General features: G+C 53.9%; 1 protein-coding gene across 9 annotated transcripts; it reads right to left on the reverse strand.

Moving 5' to 3' along the window:
• Positions 1–795: 795 nt before the first annotated feature.
• ITIH3 (inter-alpha-trypsin inhibitor heavy chain 3) lies at positions 796–14800 on the reverse strand. 9 transcript variants are annotated; one of them, XM_068981899.1, is made up of 22 exons: positions 14674–14799; positions 14002–14022; positions 12690–12856; positions 12496–12600; positions 12070–12232; positions 11424–11537; positions 10322–10447; positions 9909–10025; positions 9564–9732; positions 8856–8981; positions 8413–8594; positions 6557–6742; positions 6261–6400; positions 5437–5591; positions 4806–4823; positions 3934–3957; positions 3664–3699; positions 3395–3508; positions 2686–2890; positions 1831–2003; positions 1527–1638; positions 796–1212 (listed from the first exon to the last, which is right to left on the reverse strand). In XM_068981899.1, the coding sequence occupies exons 1-22, from the start codon at positions 14764–14766 to the stop codon at positions 1083–1085; spliced, it is 2676 nt and encodes an 891-aa protein (XP_068838000.1). In that variant the 5' UTR covers positions 14767–14799; the 3' UTR covers positions 796–1082. The 9 variants fall into 9 exon arrangements, with proteins under 9 accessions (XP_068838000.1, XP_068838003.1, XP_068838002.1 ...); XM_068981902.1 differs by lacking the exon at positions 4806–4823 and adding an exon at positions 5359–5364; XM_068981901.1 differs by lacking the exon at positions 4806–4823 and adding an exon at positions 5051–5055 and having other exon boundaries at positions 5424–5591.
• Between the last annotated feature and the right edge of the window lie 4600 nt (positions 14801–19400).

Genomic DNA, 19400 nt, shown 5'->3' on the forward strand with positions numbered 1-19400 from the left:
AGGTAGCGAGAACAGCAGGAGCAGAGGGTCTGGGGATGGAGGGATTATGTTTGCAGAACTGAAAGCAGTCTGTGTGTCTGGAATCCAGACTGAAAGGAAACCCCTGGTGTGCAGGGCTGATGAAACTGGAGGGACAGACAGCAGGGAGGACTTTTGTCTTTGTCCCAAGAACCCTAGGTGGGAGATGTCATTTATAGGGTTTCAGGCAGCAAGTGATGACCAGTCCTGCTCTGTAAAAGAGCTCTCTCTGGGAGCAGGAAGGCCAGGCAGGGAAGGGTGCTGTTGCTCAGGTGGGAGAGGCTTGTCCAGGCTGACAGCCCGCAGAGCCGCTTCTCTAGGAACCTCTGTCTGACCCCCACCCCATCCCCCAGGACTTAACAGGGTACAGCAGCAGGTGGTCACCATAAGGAGTGATCGGAGGATCCCAGGAATCCCCAGTGAAGCTGAAGACAAACTGGAGCACCCATGCAAACAGGAACTGAGTTACTAAGCTGTGTGCCCCCAGATCCTAGCCTGAAATGTTGGGTTTAGCTGCTGAATGGATGGGTTGTGAAGGGGTGGTCAGGTAGATGGGCCAGTGGGTGGATGGTAACATGATCAGAGAGTGGAGAGATGGATGGCACAATTAGTGGCAGGCTGAATCCGCCTTGGAGCATCTCTGCTCCTGTATCATAGAACAAGCTTCAGCCCTGATGAGAGCTCCTGAGCCAGGGACCCTTGACTTTTCCTCCATCCTTCCTAAACTCTGAAAGGCAGTCAGTCCTTCCCGACTTCTCAGAGGCCCTTTGTTCCGGAATCAATTTTATTTTTTCCTTCCCCCACTGTCCTGTGTTTGACTCCTATAGTAACCCCCCAACCAGCCACATTGATGGAGAGGCCCAGGAAGTTGCCTTCCTAGCAGCTTTCATTTGAACTGCCTGTCCCCTGGAGCAGGGGCTGATGGAAGCAGGCAGAGGCTGGGGGCAGTCCAGTTCCTCCTTGGCCTTTATTGTCACAGCCTTTCATCACGCCCCACTCTGTGCCTCTGTTCCAGATGCCAGGCAGGCTGGGCTGGCCATCTCAGCAGGAGTTGGCGTGTCAACTCAGAACAGGTTGGGGACAACATAGTCTCTGTGGATGCCATCGATCAGCCCTTGCCCATTGTTGTGGACGAACCAGCAGGCAACATTCCTGCCAACGCTGATGTCCTTCCTGTAGTCCTTCTGGGAGCCCCTGAAAGAAAGGAGAGAAAAGCTGTGATGTGCGGGGTAGGCAAGACGGCCACGTTCATGGACCTAAAGCTGAAAGGAGGTGTGAATTTGCCAATTCTAGGAGTTCAGACTCTGGTTAAGAATGAGGTCATGTGGTTACTCCTTCTAGGGGGCCAGATTTGGCTTTTTCCTGATTAGAGGGAGCCAAAAGCCCAGAGGGAAACAAGGGTATCCATGGAAGATAAGAGCCAGCCCGGCTGATGTGCGTAGGTGGAGAGAGCTCTGCCCTCCTATCTCGTACCCAGCAGTCTGAGGACATCAGCAGGGTCCCCTCACCTGGTGACTGTCAGCTGATGGTTCTTCACCACCATTGTGGCATCTGGCTTTGTGGGGTCAGAGCCTGGGTGGACATCAGACACTTGAAAGTCAAAGGGGTGGAAGAATTGTCCTAGGAATAAAAACATTCACACTGTCAACCCTACCTCCGACATAGGTGACAAGGCCACCGGCCTTCCAGGATTGATGCAAAGGCTGGGCGGGGTGTTGAGTGCTGGGTCCAGGGTGACTAAGATGGCCCTTTCACGTGGCTTTTTCCCTCCACCATGTGGCCTGAACAACCTGAAGCTTGAAGATTTCATACCCAGCAGCCCATGTGTCTGTGCTGACATCCCACGGCTGTCCACCACATAGAAGCCAAGGAAGTCGTGGTGGGCAGGCTCTTTCTTCCACACCTGATGCAGGACAACTACAAAAGCAACCCCATCTCCAAAGGAGACCACCATGCTCTTCTTCCTGTTGATCATCACAGATAGCCTAAAAGAGAAGAAAAGGACAGCAGTGGGGCCCAGCGGCCGTGATACCAGGCGTCTGAATCAACGGCAGAGCAGGAAACGTGACCTCTAAGAGCACACAGACTCCAGAAACTCTCTCAGGGTTGTTGGAGAGAAGATGCTTATGCACAATAACTACGCCCTGCACTGAGTGGGTCCCTGCTACTCCATAAGCAGACGAGGGGCTGTCCTGGGGGTCTGGAGACCTGGGATCAAGCCCCAGCTAGGCCACTGGGCTTCCTGTGTGACGTTGGGTAGGTTCTGCCCCTGTCTGAACCTCCATGGGACGAACACTGTAGCCCTGCCCACCCAGCTTGGGGGTGACCTGAAGGTGCAAGAGAGGCAGAGGAGTTTGAGAACAAGTGAGCTCAGCCAGAGCTGATGCACACAGGGATCTTTGTCATCATCAGCCTGCCAGATCCACCTAATGCTTCCGTCCACACAGCCCTTCCCTCAAGTTGTCCTATGAACTGTCCAGCCACCTATCTGCCTTTGGTGGGGAGCCCAGGGGGTGGGCTGGGGGCCACCATGTTCACCTTTCCCAGAGCGGGGGCTGAGGCCACTGGTCTCTCCTGTTAACCCTGTGGATCTTCTGTGATTTGCTCAAATTCCCCCTAATTCCCTCACACTCCCCCACCCCTCAAGACCTGGCAGCAGGGCTTTACCCGTCCTGTGTGACCATGACCGTGTCCAGCCAGCTGAACGTGCTCAGTGAGTCCCCATTCCACAGGGTGATATTCTCTGGTGTCACCTCAATCCGGAAGTCCATCTGAGCACTGGCAATGCCCAGTTTGCCAAAGTAAGTCCTCCTGTTCTGGGAGTCTGAGCTGCCTCTCTTCTCACCAATGATCTGCCCGTTAACTGTGAGGCCTGCCAGATGGGTGGGGCAATGAGAGACCAGCAACACCTAAGTCCTGACTGTTCTTTTAGGGTCACAGCTTCCCCTTCAGCCAGGCCTCCTGAGGGATAACAGTGGGGGGCCCAGGTCTCTCAGTTGAGACACCAGGATCTGAGAGCCAGTCCTGTCTGTTCCTAGACATATTGGGATCACACCGGTGGCTGAAGGCCCACATTGTGGAACTGCCCCTTGTCTGGGCCAGGGAGTGTTGTGCAGAGAAACACTATTCCTCACGCCCAGGGTGAGTCCTACCCATAGGCCCAGGCAGCCCTGAACTCTAACCGTCTCCCCATTACCCCTGCCCTGGGGAGATGAGGTGATCCTGTGGCTGTGGATGGAATATGAAATCCCTGCAGGATGGAATCTACCTTTAAAGATGGGTGCATTTGGGGCAGAGTGAGCCTGGCCCATGTGTCCACCCTGGGGGCTCCAGGCCGTCTCAGGAAGAGCCCCTGGCCCCAGTCCATGGCCCCCACCTGTGACAGGGTCCTGAATGAGACGCAGCACTGTGCCTGGGTCTTCATCAATATTGAAGCAGATGGCATCGTCCTTCTCTGGAATTTGGATGATGAAATGGGGGTCCCCATCCACTGAGAACACACAGAGACGAGGCTGGTTCTTGGGATCTCTCCTGTTCCAGGGACCTCCCCTTGCCTCCTCGTCCCTGTGAGATGGACTCCTAGACAGGCAGGAGGTGCTCAGCCCTAGGCCCAGAGCCTCGACCTGGGGGAGCTGGGAAACTCACCGTAGTAGTAGGGTGTCTTGGGAACCTGGTAGCTGGCTGTGGACGAAAGAAAGAGAGGGCTGAGTGAAACAAACAGGCCAGGGGAGGCACCAAGACCCCCACCCAGAGTTTGGTTCATGCCCCTCACCTTCAGGCTCCCTAATGCTCTTAACCTCCCCCTATCTCCTCAGGAACCCCCAACCATCTGCCTGTTCCAGGGAGCTGATTCAGGAAGGACTCCAGAGGGGAACAACGCAGGGCCGTGCTCTGTGGCAGCTGGCACATACTCACTCAGGTAAGACATGGAGGGGATCACTGAAAAAAGAAGCCAAAGGGCAGGTGTGAGCAAGGTCTAGGGGGTTCCCTCCCCCGAACCCCAGGCTGTCTGTCATGAGCAATGCTGTCTGCCACCCCTGAACTACAGTCCCGAGGCTGGAGTAGAATGAGGCTCACAGGTGACTGTTGTCCTCAGTAGCAACACACTCACTGACACGCACCTACACACACACTCACACACATGTGCACCAGTGACTACATCTCACAGGGCTGTTCAGAGGGCAGAGCCATGACCAGTCGAAATATGCTGCTTGGTTAGAACAGTGCGTGTGGATAGAGACAAGGCAGGCCGGTAGGGGCTGGGGACGTCCTGCCTGATGGTGTGGGGACGAGGTTCCAGTTCCATAATGAGACAAGCGCAGAGTGCTATGAACTCCAGAGCCGGTGCCAGAACTAGGCTGCCTGGGCCAAAGTCCTGGCTGGGTCCCCTGCTGAACCAGTCCTTGAGCAAAGGAACTTAACTCCCCTATGCCTCAGTTTCCTCTCTGTAAATGGGAACTGTAAGAGGCCTCCCTCAAAGCTTTGCTGTGGGGTTACTGAGTAAATAACTGAGTTACTCATTCTTGCAGGTCATAGAATACTTTAATCCCAATTGTCCCTCCTCGGGCAGGGAAGCCCCCCTACATCAGCTGATGAGAACCCTGAGGCTCAGAGTGAACAGAGCCCTGCCCTGGCCCCTGGTGAGTTGGCAGTAGAGCTGGGAGCTGAGCTCAGGTGTCCTGGTGGCCCCTTCCTGGGTGGTGGGTCCCCAGGGTGATTGGAAAGGCCTCCTTGGTCCTCTCTTGACCTCCTCCTGGGAAACTCACCAGCCGCTGGCTAAAGCTCACCTTCTGCATCCAGAGGCCCTGCAAGGGAGGAAGAGGAGACCATGGAGTTGGAGGCCACAGAACCCCAGGGTCAGGGCTCTTGTGACTCACCGCCTGGCCAGCCAGCCATGGGCCATGTGTGCCCCAACAGGAACCAGGAACTCCTGGAGGCAGAGGCCTGGCCCAGACTGGCTCTTTACTTCCCATATCTCCCAATGCCAATTGCAGGGATCCTCAGGACATGGCACTCATGGCATCTGGTTGACCAGGCCTGGTCCCAGCCGCCAGCTCTCATGGCCTCTTACTCTCACAATCCCCAGGTGCTGGCTCCAGGCCGAACTTTTAGGTCGGAAGTGCTTTGTCTTATCTAACTGAACCCTTCCATGCTGCAGCCTCAGTCCTTTTCCTAGAAATGACCCTGGACACCCTGCCCCCTTTAGAGACTTCAAGACTCTTCCTATTCATGCCTGCATTCCACTGTTCACACTAATGGCTTCCCTCCCTCTATAACACCCTCCCCGGTCCTTGGCCAGTTTTCCTCTGATGCCTCCTAGACCTGCCTGTCTCAGCAGGCCCGCTTCTTTTCAGGGCAGCCAGGGTCAGGGGTCTGGAAGGAGGCATCCAAGTTGTGGCCCCCACCATCTGTGCCTACCTTCCCCGGGCTTGTTGGCAATGGCCATCTGGTTCTCATTGTCCTCAGGCTTGGTCACCACCATGGAGGTCAGTGGAGTCACAAAGTGGTACTTGAGGGACAGCTCCAAGGCCTGGGCTGTGAGATTCTCCTTCTCCTCACCCCAGGCGTTCTTGCTGTGGGCACGGGCAGGGGGGGAGGGTCACCCCAAGACCCCCTCCACCTCTCCCAGTGGGTGTCCCCTAGGATGGAGCCCACTAGCAGTCAGAGAAAATGGTTTCATCAGCTCCCTGGGATAGATGGACCTGCCCTGATTCCTCTCTGGGCCCGTTTCTCCAGGTGAAAGCCACAAGGGGCTCAACATGGCCACAGCCAGTCAGTCATCATGGTGTTCACATGCTGAGTGCCAGCATCTTTCCCAGCCAATCCTGCCCAACAGAAGGCTGACACGGCCCCCTTGCATGGCCAAGCTCTGCCCCCTGGGGCTGAGGGCTGAGGTCTCAGCCTTCGGTTATGTTCCTCCTCAGCATCTCTGCAGACCCGTGCTGGATGTGGGGGACAGGATGCCAAGGCTCATCCCTGCCCTCAAGATGCTCACAGGCTCCTGCCTGAGCCCCACATCACAGACCCTCTCTGCTCCAGGAAAAACAGGCTATGGGGGCCTGGCCAAGAGGAGGATTGGGCAGCTGCGGTGGGCATGGAGGTGCACGTCCCAAGGTGAAAGTTTTCTCCTCTTGGGCTCTCCTGGAGCATAGCCAGCATGGGGGGTGGTGCACAGGTAGGTGCTGGGGCAAGGCTGGGAGTCAGGGCAGGGCCTCGCTGTGTGAGGGGTGGGCCAGGGTCACCGTTTCTCCAGCAGCTGCTCGATGGTGAGGTAGGCCCAGAGCCGCTCAATGTAGTCCCCAAAAATGTAGTCCCACTCCTGCAGGGCCTTCTCCATCTCCTTCATGTCCACCTCCTCAGTGAAGGTCAGGTCGTTGATGGCCTGGGATGGGGGTGGGAGGAGGCAAGAGGCTAGTTGCCTGGAGCCAGGTGGGCCTGGTTCAGAGGCTGCTTCTGCTGGGCCATCATGCAGGGGGCTGGAGCCCCATCAGTAGGTCTTCCACCCCCAGCGCACAAGAAGGCCCTCGGCTCAGCTTACCCCATGGCCTTTCACAGCTGCCTTAAAGCTGTTCATGTCCTTGTCCGCCAAGCGCCCGGCTACCACGATCTCAGAGCCATCATAGAAGTGCTGGTAACTGTTCTGGGTGAGGTCCAGAATGGCGTTCTGAGGGTACTCTGCCTCCACGCCTGTCAGCAGGGGGTTGGCCACCTCCTCATAGAAGCCCTAGAGTTCAGATGGGGGCCCTGATCATCTCAGGCCACCAGTGCAGGCAGGGAGAGGACAAGGTGGGCAGGCTCCCACTGGTGCCTCTGCAGGTGGTTGGATCTCTCAAGCTGGGCCAGTCCAGCTCCTGATCTCCACTTCCACCTGGCCCTGACTGTGTCCTTCAGTTTGGGGGACCTCCTCCTCAATGTGCCCCCCGTCCCAATTAGAGAATGGGAAGAATAGAAAAGGAAAGGACAGAGTTCTTGACACATAGGATTCAAGAAATGTTTGTTCATTGGAATGAAAGTAAAAAGGAGAAGAGAAAGGGTGGAGGCTGACTAGAGAAGCTGACATGGAGTGAGAGCATGGAGACCAGGAGACTAGCAGGCGAAAGGCCGGGGGTTCCACTGCAGAGGTGGAGAGGCACCTGCCTGTGCTGGGGAGGAGAGGGGCTACCAGCTTCAGCAAATGAAAATGCAGGTTACTCTTTAGTATAAGTACAGCTGTCACAGGGACACATTTTGTAACCCCAAAATACACAGGTGATAATCCTTACTCCCGTACTTTAGGACATGACCTTAAATTTGGAGAAAAGCTGTTTACAGAGATCAAGTTAAAATGAGTTGTTTAGGATGGACTCCAATCCAATATGACTGGTGTCCTTGAAAGAGGGAAATTTGGACCCAGAGGCAGACATACCCACAGAGAAAATGATATGAAGATATACAAGGAGAAAATGGCCATCGACAGGCCAAGGAGAGAGGCCTAGAGTAGAGCCTTCCTCCCGGCTCTCAAAAGAAACCAGCCCTGTCAGCATCTTGATCTTGGACATTCAGCCTCTAGACATGTGAGACAATAAATGTCTGCTGTGGAAGCCACCCAGGTAGGGCTTCCCTGATGGCTCAGATGGTAAAGAATCCACCTGAAATGCAGGAGATCCAAGTTCAATCCCTGGGTCGGGAAGATCCCCTGGAGAAGGGATGGCAGCCCACTCCAGTATTCTTGCCTGGAGAATTCCACGGACAGAGAAGCCTGACAGGCTCTAGCCCATGGGGTCACAAACACTCAGACACGACAGAGCAACTAACGCTAACAATGGCCTGTGGAAGCCGCCCAGGTATGGTAATTTGTTAAGGCAGCACTAGCGAGCTAAATGTGGGGCTTCTTAGGTGGCACTAGTGGTAAAGAGCCCTCCTGCCAATGCAGGGGACATAAGAGACAGGGGTTCGATTCCTGGGTCAGAAGATCCCCTGGAATAGGGTGTGGCAACCCCCTCCAGTATTCCTTCCTGGAGAATCCCATGGACAGAGGAGCCTTGTGGGCTAGAGTCCATAGTGTCACACAGAGTCAGACATGACTGAAGCAACTTAACACAGCAAGTAAACTAAGTACAGTATCCTGTTCAGTGTTTGGAGCATGCTTGCTAAAAAATTATTCATTGTTTATGAGAAGTTCCTATTTAACTGGAGGTCTTGTATCTGATATGGCAGTCCTACGGAGGAAGCAGATCTGTTCTGTGCAGCCTGTAGACAAAATCAGAACCTGTACTGATGGGTAAGAGGTGACCAGAGATAGATTTCAACCCGAGAGGAAGTTCTTTCTAATAACTTAAATTGTCACACAGTGGAACAGCTTCTTGAGGAAGTAGTGAGCTTCCCATTCCCAGAGGTATGTGAGGCAAGGCACACCTGCAATTGCAAGCTGGCATCGGAATCCTCATAAATGCGCCGGGCAAGCCCATGGTTCTCCAAGGCCATATTTTCCAGGAAGTTATAATTCAGATTGTTGCCAAAGCCCAGGTTATACAAGGGGAACTTGCCACCAATGGCATTCCGCACATTCTCTTGGATTTTTTTAGGCCTGCTTTCTCCTGCGGGAGAAGGAGGTATTTACGCTGCAGCCAGAGCTCCAGTGACTGTCTGGACCAGCTCTGTCTGCAGAGATCTGACCCCTGCCTCTGCAGAGCTGGCAGAGTCATGGCTACAAGCCCTCAGTGAGCAGACATTGGGGTGAACAGAGCCCTTCAGGGGCTCACAGATCACAGGGGACCCTGGGGAGAGCTGCCCAAGGTCGTGCAGCACACCGGCTATAGAGCCAGGAGCAGCAGCCAGGGCCACACACGCCGCCTCACCCACATTGGCGTCCCCGTCGGTCAACATGATGATAATGGAGGTGCTCCTCTCTGGGACTGTATGCTCCTCCCGGGCCTTGTTCAGCATACTGATGCCCCTCAGCAGCGCGTCGTTGATGTTGGTCACTGGCACACAGACGGAGGCACCATGAGAGGGTATCCTCAGGGTGCCGGGGGAGGCAGTCGAGACAACCGTCCCTGCTCACGTGCCCAAAGACCCTGCCTGCCTGTGCGCGGTGGTACTGAGTAAATATTGACTGGATGACTCAGTGAGTGATGAACGGATGACTTAGTCTTTCAAATGAGTAAGAGGACCAGCCTCTCAGGGCTGCTGCAAGGACAGATGCACATGGTGACTGTCAGAACACATTGTGATTGGAGAACAGTCAAGTGGACTGCCAGCCCCTCTCACAGGGAGAAGTGGGGAGCAGTGTAGACATCACTTGTCATCTTTCATATGAAACCGCCATGGATAAGAGTTCTCTGTGGCATTACCTTGTGGGGATCACAGGTTAGAAAGAAATGGGTTTCCATAGCCCTCAGAGAAGAAACCGCAATGTCAACCCTGAGGACTCTCCATCCCACCTCTACCTGCAGCTTGGATCCGCAGGGCCCAGACCAGCAGAGTCTCTGCTGCCAAGGCAGAAGGGAAACAGGCTGCTCAGGCAGAGAGGAAGGGCAGGATGTAGCTCCCTCCCCTGTTCTTACTTCCTCGATCATGAATATCCATCACAAATTTCCTGGCTTCCTGGATGTTCTCAGGAGTGGCTGGAACTAAACTGTCTTTCCAGGTGGTCACGTCTCCACTGAACAGGATGAAATTCAAGTAGTCATCCTGTTTGACATCCTCCAGAATTTTGAGGAGGGCATCCTTTGTCTGGGAAGGAGGAAGACAAACAGACAAGAAGATGTGTTGCAGGAAAAAGGCAGATGCTTTGTGCCTTTTAAAAATCCCGCCCTCCTTCCTTTTCACTGGAATATTAGCTTCATCCACTTTAAAAATATCTCCCTGTGTCTCTCGTCCGTCACCCACTCTTGCACCAAGAAGAGTACCTGCTCCATTTTCCGACCATGCATGGAGCCACTGACGTCAATCACAAAGACCACGCTCTTGGGCACCACCGGAAGGCCTTGAGGTGCAAAGAAGTGCACGAAGTAGCCATTGACGATCTGGAAAGGGGAGAGAGACGAGACCAGTGGCCCTTCAGCAACCTCACATTGGCTACCCTTGCAAATAGAACCCAGACTTTTAGCAGCCCCAAATAAAGATGTCCTTTCTCCACCTCCAGGGGGCCACACAAAGGCTCTGGTCTGCCTGTGGTCCTCATGCCTTGCAGGAACTTCATGCTTGGGCTGAAGATCAAGGTTGTTTTACTAGATGAAGCTGCAGTCCCTCCACACATCAGCCCTCACCAACCAAAGTAGGGGATGGATCAGCCTGGCAGAGCCAGTTGGCAGGTACCTACTTGCACATTGGCGGGAGACTCTCTGTTCACATCATAGGTGATGATGAAATCTCCTTTGAGGAGGGAGTCTGTGCAGGTTGGGCAAGAACGCTGTTGGTCCAAGCTGGGTTTGAAGGACACATGGCCCTGAGGGAGGGTGATGGAGGGCCTCTCTCAGCTTGGGCAGGGCCTGCCCTCTGCAGACCTCAGTCTGGGACTGCCCTGGGCACTCAGCAAAGTGCCTGAGTCCTGCTGCCCTCTGGAGTGCTCTGGCCTTCCTAAGCACCTCTCTCCCCCTTGGAGATCAGGAGCCCCTTGGAGGCTAGAGGCCTTATCTGAGCCAGGCTTTTACTCTCCTGGTTCACAAGTCCCTTAGCTCTGCCTGCACCTAGAAGCCACTTAGGGAGGAGAATTCTGCTCTGTGAAAATGAACTTCACATTGGGTGACACTGTGTGCTTTTTGTCAAGAGGAGCAAGGAAGGAGCAGAGTAGAGAGTGAGGAGGGGGCCCTGGGAGGGGACACCGCCTGCAGAGGTCATCAGCCCTCTGAATGTGTGCTCCTCGAGCCTCGCCCTGGGAGTCCTGACTGAGGTTTGCTGTCCGTGTAAACATATATTCATCCACTACCCACGATCAGCAAGACCCCTGGAATTGCTGGGGACCTTGGGGTCCAGAGCCAACCACGAGCACCAAGAATGCATTTCCCTTTCTTCTTTCACCACTCGTGTGGAGTCAGATCTGAAAAACTCCCTCAGGTCTCTGTCTCCTTCTCTGTAAAACAGGGACCAGCAGCCTGCCCTACCTACTTTCCCGAAGTGAAATGGGATCAGGTTTCATAAATGGTTTCCCTGTCCCCTCCGCAGTGCAGGTGAGACCCCAGTCCCTCTGGCAGGTCATCACCAGCATCTAGCATCTCCCTGCCTGTAGCATCCTCACTCCTGATCCAGGTGGCCTAGGAGAAAGGGGATGTTACAGACTTCTCCCCCTCCCTGACCCCCGCCTCATACCTGCACACACACTCTCTCTCTCTCCCCCTTGCATCTGTCAAACCCCCAGGTTCAAACTAGACTCAGTGTTCCTGCCCCTGCTCCCTCTCCCCAGGCCCCAGAGGCATCTATACCACCTTTTTCCCTGAGAAGGACTTGGTGAGGGCGCTGCCCAAGAGGTCATTGGTGATGAACGAGGCTTCAGCATCCAAGGTGCTGATGCCCTGAGGCTCGAAGATGTCTACCGTGATCTGAAACGGCCAAGTGTCAGGAGATGTCACTTAGTGACAGTGCCAAGCCCAGCCTCCAGGACAGCAAGGGTGAGGAGATGAGTCAGCATGGTGCAGGGACCAGCCACTAGGACAATTCTGTGACTCCCAAGCCTGCTGCCTCCCAGCAAGAAGATGACCACATGGGTTTGCAGCTGGGTACTCTGACCCCAAAGCTCTTCTACTCCCTGCCATATGGTGCCCCAGAGTCTAAAAGCATTTCCTTTGGCTTTGCATTCTGATGTAGGTAAAAATGCCCAAGTAACCAGTTACCAGCATTACAGAAACACTTGGTGATGTTGCCCTCAAGGGCCCAGCACCCAACTTGGATAGTCCAGGTGCAGTCTGGCCTCCTCCCTTTGGCCCAAGTGCGGTGGGCAGCACCACTGCAATTCCCCCATGCCTCCTTGGCCGGGTGCTGGGGCCTGGACTCCTATACTCCTCCTGTGGGCTCTGCCCAGGGCTCTTTCTGGCACCCCATCCCCTCAGGGGCTGCAAGCGAGTGGCCAATTACCTCAAAGTGCTTGACCAGTTGCTTGGGCTGGACCTTGAGGTACATCTCATACTTGCCCTTATGCCTCTTGAGCAGCTCCTCGTAGGTTAGCTCAAAAGTGACCTTGCTGCCTGCAGCCACATTGACTGAGACCGTGAATTTCTCCAGCTTCCTCCCAGAGGCCCTGAATGGGGATGAGAAACAATGACTGCCCCAGAAAGAGCACAGCCCCCCACTTCCTGGGCCTTTGGTTTCCAGTCCCTTCCCCTTGGGGGAGCCCCCTACCCAGACTGAGCCTCGGTTGCCTTAACTTTAAAGTAAGATAACGTTGTAAGAATTACAGCACATTTTGCCATGTAATAATAATAGCTGCTGTCCTCTTGTTAGTGTCTCTGAGGGCCCTCACAGCCCTGACATTCTCCCCAAGGCCTGGGGGTCCACACTTACTTGACCAGGCCAGCTGTCTTGCCCTGGGACACGGCCTTCTCATATTGCTTCTTGGCAACTTCCTTCTCCTTGACGTTCCCAGGGTAGGTAACACCATCGATGGTCCTGCAGAGATAGAGAGTTGGAGAAGGAGGGGCTCAGGCTGAGCCAGATTCCTCTCCCCGCCCAGAGCCAGAAACTGTGGTGACACCCACAAGGTGAAGTTGGTGATGAAGGCTGTCTTGGGCAGCTCCACATCGAAGGACACCTCCTTGGCCGTGTTTGCGTGGTTGACAGCCCTTGTGGTGACGACATTGTGAGCAAAGCGGGAGGTCACCTTGCAGTTGACCTTGGTGCTGTAGACCTCGATGCCATCGACCGCCTGCAGGAGAGGGACAGTGTATCAGCGGACGGTGACCAGCCAGCCTGAGGCCCCTGGAAACCAGGACCTCCTCCTGGCTGCTCCCCTTCAAGCTCCCCTTTGTGGGCTCCAAAGCTCCTGCCTGGTAAGTGGCCCCTCCAGTCTCCCAGTCGTACATGTCAGAAGCCTGGGCAGTATCTTTGGTTGCTACCTTTAATTGGACACCACTGTTGTGATGGCCACTCTGCCTCCTTAGCTTATAATCTGGTTTACATGCAGCTGTAGCCAGTGAGATGGTGTAAAAACTCAAATTTGACCTGTCCTTCTCCTGTTTAAAGTCCTTCTATTCTCCCTACCACCTCCAGGACAGCCTTCCCCATGGCTCTGGGGGCCGCTGGGCAGGTCCTGCCCTCTCTGCTCTGTCCATGTCCCTACCATGCTGGCTCCTAGCTCTTCCCACTCATCTTCCAGAGCTCAGCTTAGAAAGCATGTCCACACACACTCCAGTCTGCTTCCTGTGTCCTTTGGTAGCTGCCTGGTTCTGTCTCCCAAACAGGCCCTTATTTCCTGCACCAAGGGCGATGCATGGGGACGGCCTTCGTGCCCCCCAACACCCTCTTTCCAACGGGACCATGGGCCAAGGGATGTTCTAGGGAGACATCTGGATTGAACATGGAAATAAAGATGCTTCGTGAAGGCATCAAAGGGCCATCCACTGTGTGCCTCTTGCCCCATGCATGGGGTCTGACAAATGCTCGGTAAGTGTTTGTGGGAAGAAGGACCCGTGGAGGGGTGGTCCTCCATTGCATCAGCAAGTCTGAGGGGGCAAACCAGATTATAAGCTAAGGAGGCAGAGTGGCCATCACAACAGTGGTGTCCAATTAAAGGTAGCAACCAAAGATACTGCCCAGGCTTCTGACATGTATGACTGGGAGACTGGAGGGGCCACTTACCAGGCAGGAGCTTTGGAGCCCACAAAGGGGAGGTTGAAGGGGAGCAGCCAGGAGGAGGTCCTGGTTTCCAGGGGCTCAGGAGGCAGCAGGGGTCTGCCAGGGCAGGGGGCCATGAGGGGTTTTGCCAGCTGGAGGGACCTTCCCCTGTGGCCCACTTCTTCCGCTGTTGGGCAACCAGCTCTGCCCTGCCCCATCTCTTGTGAAAGTTCTCACCCCTTCCGGGAGGCTCCGTTTCTGGAAAAAACAAAGACAAACACAGGGGTCGGGCCAAGGCCAAGGCTACTGTGGCCTGGGTAGAGGCTCTGGGCTGAGGCCAGGGTTCAGCAGTGACCACCTCCCCCAACACACACACACACCTTGAGGGGCCTCCGGACGGAGGACCCACCCAGAGCCACATGTCAGAGTAGAAAGGGCTCTGAGTAGATGGGGAAATTGAGGTCCAGGGGGGAGGTCTAGGGGAGCGTGTCAGGGAGGACCAAAGTCAGTGCTCTCCCCCTGCACCATATACCCCGACTCATTCTGCCCCTCCCTAGGCCCCAGGCCTCCTCCAGACCCCACCACCACTGTACCCCATGCAGCGCAGCCTGGCCATTCCTAGAGGCCTCTCCCCTTGTCTATATATGAACCTCAGAGCCTCTCAGTGAGGTGAGGTGATCGTGGTGCATCACCCACCTGACAGGTTAGCAAACAGAGGCCCTAGAGATTTAAGCTCCCCCGGGGAAGCTGTCTGATCAGATTTGACAGCAGGTCTGGGGCCCAGGTCCCCCCACACTCTGCCCTGTTCCTTGCAGCTCACTGCCCAGCCTCTGCCTCCTCCTCATTCTACAGAGGACTGCCCAGTGTGGCCTCCCTGCCTGCCTATTGGTGAAGAAGGGGCAGACTTACCCCGAGCAGCCGGGATGGGTTTCTAGGGAATCCAGAGACTGCCAAGCCGGAGAGCAGGGCCAAGATGAGGCAGAGCCACCGAGCCAACGCCATTGCTGAGCATGCTGGCCTGGCCCCGGGCTCCTTATATGAGCAAGCCTGATGTTTTCCCAAGTGGGGTCATCGACCTGCATCGGGGGCGGGAGGAGCAGGAGGCAGGAGGTTCCCCCGGGAAGCGGGGCATGGGTGGAGTGATGGGCCTGGATCTACCTGTACCAAGGTAACCCAGTGGGTATCATCCACAGTGTTAGGGCCTCACACCCAGCGGCTGCGGGACACGGAGCCCCCTGGGGAAGCCAGAAGCACTGTGTTGACAAACGGGCCCAGAGACCCTCTGGGCGGGGGCGATGATGATGGAATATGGACTCACATTTAAAGCAAAAGGCATCTCAGCATTGTCGTCACATCATGAGCACAGCCTCTGGTCTGGCCTCCTGGATCACAGTTATCTCCCCTCCCTTCTCTAGGCAGCCAGGGCCCAAAACCAGACTTACCACCTTGAGACTCGGATCTCCATGGCTGACGCCTTCCTCATTACCCTTTATGATTCCTGTGCCCCTTGGGAAAGACAAACCCCGAGTCCTGTGATCCAGCTCCAGGTTGCTTTCTGAAGGTAACTTTTCCCACCTTCCACTTCTTTGTAGCTCACATCTCTTCTCTCTGCCAGCCCATGTCCCTCCAAATGTCTGCTTTCTCTTTTGTCCCCTAGCCGAGCACAGACAGCCCTGCTCCAGGCTCCAAGCTCCCAAAGGGCCTACATTCTACTGTTAACGTTTGGTTGAGGTTCACATGTTTGGATCTGATCACTGTCTCTAGACTGAGCACCTGGAGGACCAGGCCATGTGTTGTGGTCCTCCCTGTGTTCTCAGTCTGGCCAGGAACTCAGCTGCTCTCGGCCCATTGGAGGATCATTCTCCCAGAAGTCCCGAGTGAGGCTGGAGTTGTGGTCTCCAGGACCATGGCAGCCTCAGAGGCAGGGTCTTAGCACCTCCCAGTGGGGGCTGGGTCCTTCTGGGCCATCCCAGAGCCCTGCCAGCCCCTAGAACTTCCAGAGTGGCCATCATGTGCTGGCCATACTTTTCTGAACAAAATGACCCAGTGACCCTCCCACTTGGCCACTACTGAACAGAGATAATGAGAATGCCTAGTCACAGGATAGCTCATGTATGAATCAGACTGTAGTCTTGACTGAAAGCCAAGACTTCATTTGTCTGTGATATGTACAGACAGAGTTGACTCCTGTGGGCAGAGAAACAGGGTGAGGAAACAGAAGCTAGGAGGCAGCAGAAGCCACAAGGAAAGAGAGGACCAGTAACTGGAAGTGGCAGCAGCTATAGAAGCAGAGACAGAGAGTTGCCAACTTAGCAAAATGGTGATAGATCAACCAAGGGAACTGCTGATGCCCGGCTGGGGGTCCCTGCTCTCCTCCGGCCTCTTGAATTCTTATAGTGACCCCTACTACCAGCAGGCACCCAGCTCTGGGCTGACACCTGGGAGCAGAGAGAAGAAGGGCCCTTCCACATGATTCATGCGATCACCTTCAGTGTCTGCAGTCACGGACCACTAGGCCCTGGGGCTGTGGCAGAACTGTTGTTCTGCCAGCATTGCCCAGCAGCCCCTCCTCGTGCCTGCCCCCAGCCCCTTTCCTCCAGGCTACCACCTCATCCCCCAATACTTAGAGCTTTGTGGGAAGGACAACTCATAATAGGAAATTCTGAGTTTGCTTAAGAGGCCCCCAAGGGACATCTGGGGACTTGAGAGAGCCAGAGTCATCAGACTGAATTTGGAATTAAATGGAATCTAAGACATCTTCAGGTTCACCCTATTTCTACTCTATAGGATGGGAAAAAGAGGCCCTAGTTAGGCAGGGCTTTGCTCAGGGTGACCAGCCAGCTGGCAGGCCATGGCCCTCCCTTAAGAAGCCCAGAATACTCCAGACAGTGGGCTAGGCTCTGAACCTTCACGGGCTGTCCCTCAGGGCTCTGTGTCCCTGGGCCTGGGGCAGCCCTGGGCCTCAGCCTCTGTGCTGTCAATCTGAGTCCTCATTTGGGACAGGAACCAGACAGAAGCCAGAAAAGCAGAAATGCTCTGGAAAGGAGGGAGTAGAGGCCCATCACACTTCGCCAGAAGGGCCAGTGGCTCCCCAAAGTACAGGGCCATCTCCCCGCACCCTATAACATCACATTTCAACTGGGACCCCAGACAAAGCCAGGGAAGAAATTCTGAAGGGGTCATTCCAGGCCCCATTGTGAGGAGTCAGTGGGCTGCTATGCATGAAGTCAGAGCTTCTGAGCAATGGCTGTCTCTGCTTTGGGGAGATTTGCCTGCTTCCAGAAGTGCCAACCCCCAGCTGGGAAATCCAGTGGAGGGTGGAAGCCTGGGAACTGGTTCCTGAGGCCCTGACTGCAGTGAGTGAGCCTCTAGTTCCTGGCAGGATTTCTTCAGGACTCCAAGTCCATATATTATATTTCTTTTTTTTTTTTTTCACATGCTCATGTTAAGTAATACTTAGAAAGATCTAGATCTGGAGTGGCAGCTGCATGGTGCTGGAGTGACTTTGAGGAGATACCCTACTTCCAATGGCAAAGGAGAAGTCTCAGCAAGATGGTAGGAGGGGTGAAATCATGAAATCGCATTTAGAATCAAACCGCATACCCACCAGAGACCCTCAGAGGGCTCAAACAAACCTTGGGCAAACCAGGACCCAGAGACCGAACAGAGACTAAGACAGAACTTAGTCTCCTTGGGGTACGGGTCAGCAATGGACTGCTGCAGGGGCAGGGGCGCTGGGTGCAGCAGACCTGGGTCTGGCATAAGCCCTCTTGGAGGAGGTTGCCATCAACCCCACCATAGAGCTGGGAAACAGTCATGGAGGGCACAAACAGAACCTTGTGCACACCAGGACCCAGGAGAAAGGAGCAGCGACCCCACAAGAGACTGACCCAGACTCGCCCGTGAGTGTCCAGGAGCCTCCAGTGGAGGCGTGGGTCAGTGGTGGCCTGCTACAGAGTTGGGGGCCCTGAGGACAGCAGTGCGTGCATGGGACCTTTTGAAGGAGGTCGCCATTATCTTCATTACCTCCACCATAGTTTGGTCACAGGTCAAATAACAGGGAGGAAACAGCCCCACCCATCAACAGAAAATTGGGTTAAAGATTTACTAAGCATGCCCCTGCCCATCAGAACAAGATCTAGTTTCCCCCTCAGTCAGTCTCTCCCATCAGGAAGCTTTCCTAAGCCTCTTATCCTTCTCCATCAGAAGACAGGCTGAATGAAAACCACAATCACAGAAAACTAACCAATCTGATCACATGGACCACAGCCTTGTCTAACTCAATGAAACTATGAGCCCTGCCCTGTGGGGCCACCCAAGATAGACGGATCATGGTGGAAAGCTCTGACAAAATGTGGTCCACTGGAGAAGGGAATGGCAAACCACTCAGTATTCTTGTCTTGAGAACCCCATGAGCAGTATTAAAATGGCAAAAAGATAGGACACTGGAAGATGAACTCCCCAGGTTGGTAGGTGTCCAATATGCTAATGGAAATCAGTGGAGAAATAGCTCCAGAAAGAATGAAGAGACGGAGCCAAAGCAAAACCAACACCTAGATGTGGATGTGACTGGTGATGGAAGTAAATTCCAATGCTGTAAAGAGCAATATTGCATAGGAACCTGCAATATTGTTAGGTCCACGAATCAAGGCAAATTGGAAGTGGTCAAACAGGAAATGGCAAGAGTGAACATCAACATTTTAGGAATCAACAAACTCAAATGGGCTGGAATGAGTGAATTTAACTCAGATGACCATTATACCTACTACTGTGGGCAAGAATCCCTTAGAAGAAATGGAGTAGCCCTCATAGTCAACAAGAGTCTGAAATGCAGTAGTTGGATGCAGTCTCAAAAATGACAAAATGATCTCTGTTCGTTTCCAAGGCAAATCATTCAATATCACAGTAATCCAAGCCTATGCCCCAACCAATAATGCTGAAGAAGCTGAACTTGAATGGTTCTACGAAGACCTACAAGACCTTCTAGAACTGACACCCAAAAAAAATGTCCTTTTCATTATAGGAGACTGTAATGCAAAAGTAGGAAGTCAAGAAATATGTGGAGTAACAGGCAAATTTGGCCTTGTAGTACAGAATGAAGCAGGGCAAAGGCTAATAGAGTTTTGCTAAGAGAACACACTGGTCATAGCAAACACCCTCTTCCAACAACACAAGAGAAGACTCTACACATGGACATCACCAGATGGTCAATACCGAAATAAGATTGATTATATTCTTTGCAGCCAAAGATGGAGAAGCTCTATACAGTCAGCAAAAACAAGACCGGGAGCTGACTGTGGCTCAGATCATGAACTCTTTATTGCCAAATTCAGACTTAAATTGAGCAAATAGGGAAAACCACTAGATCATTCAGGTATGACCTAAATCAAATCCCTTATGATTATACAGTAGAAGTGACAAATAGATTCAAGGGATTAGATCTGATAGAGTGCCTGAAGAACTATGGACAGAGGTTCGTGACATTGTACAGGAGGCAGAGATCAAGACCATCCACAAGAAAAAGAAATGCAAAAAGGCAAAATGGTTGTCTGAGGAGGCCTTACAAATAGCTGTGAAAAGAAGAGAAGCGAAAGCCAAAGGAGAGAAAGGAAAGATATACCTATTTGATTTCAGAA

Source organism: Capricornis sumatraensis, chromosome 10 (assembly GCF_032405125.1).
Source record: "Capricornis sumatraensis isolate serow.1 chromosome 10, serow.2, whole genome shotgun sequence".
Taxonomy (NCBI): Eukaryota; Metazoa; Chordata; class Mammalia; order Artiodactyla; family Bovidae; genus Capricornis; species Capricornis sumatraensis.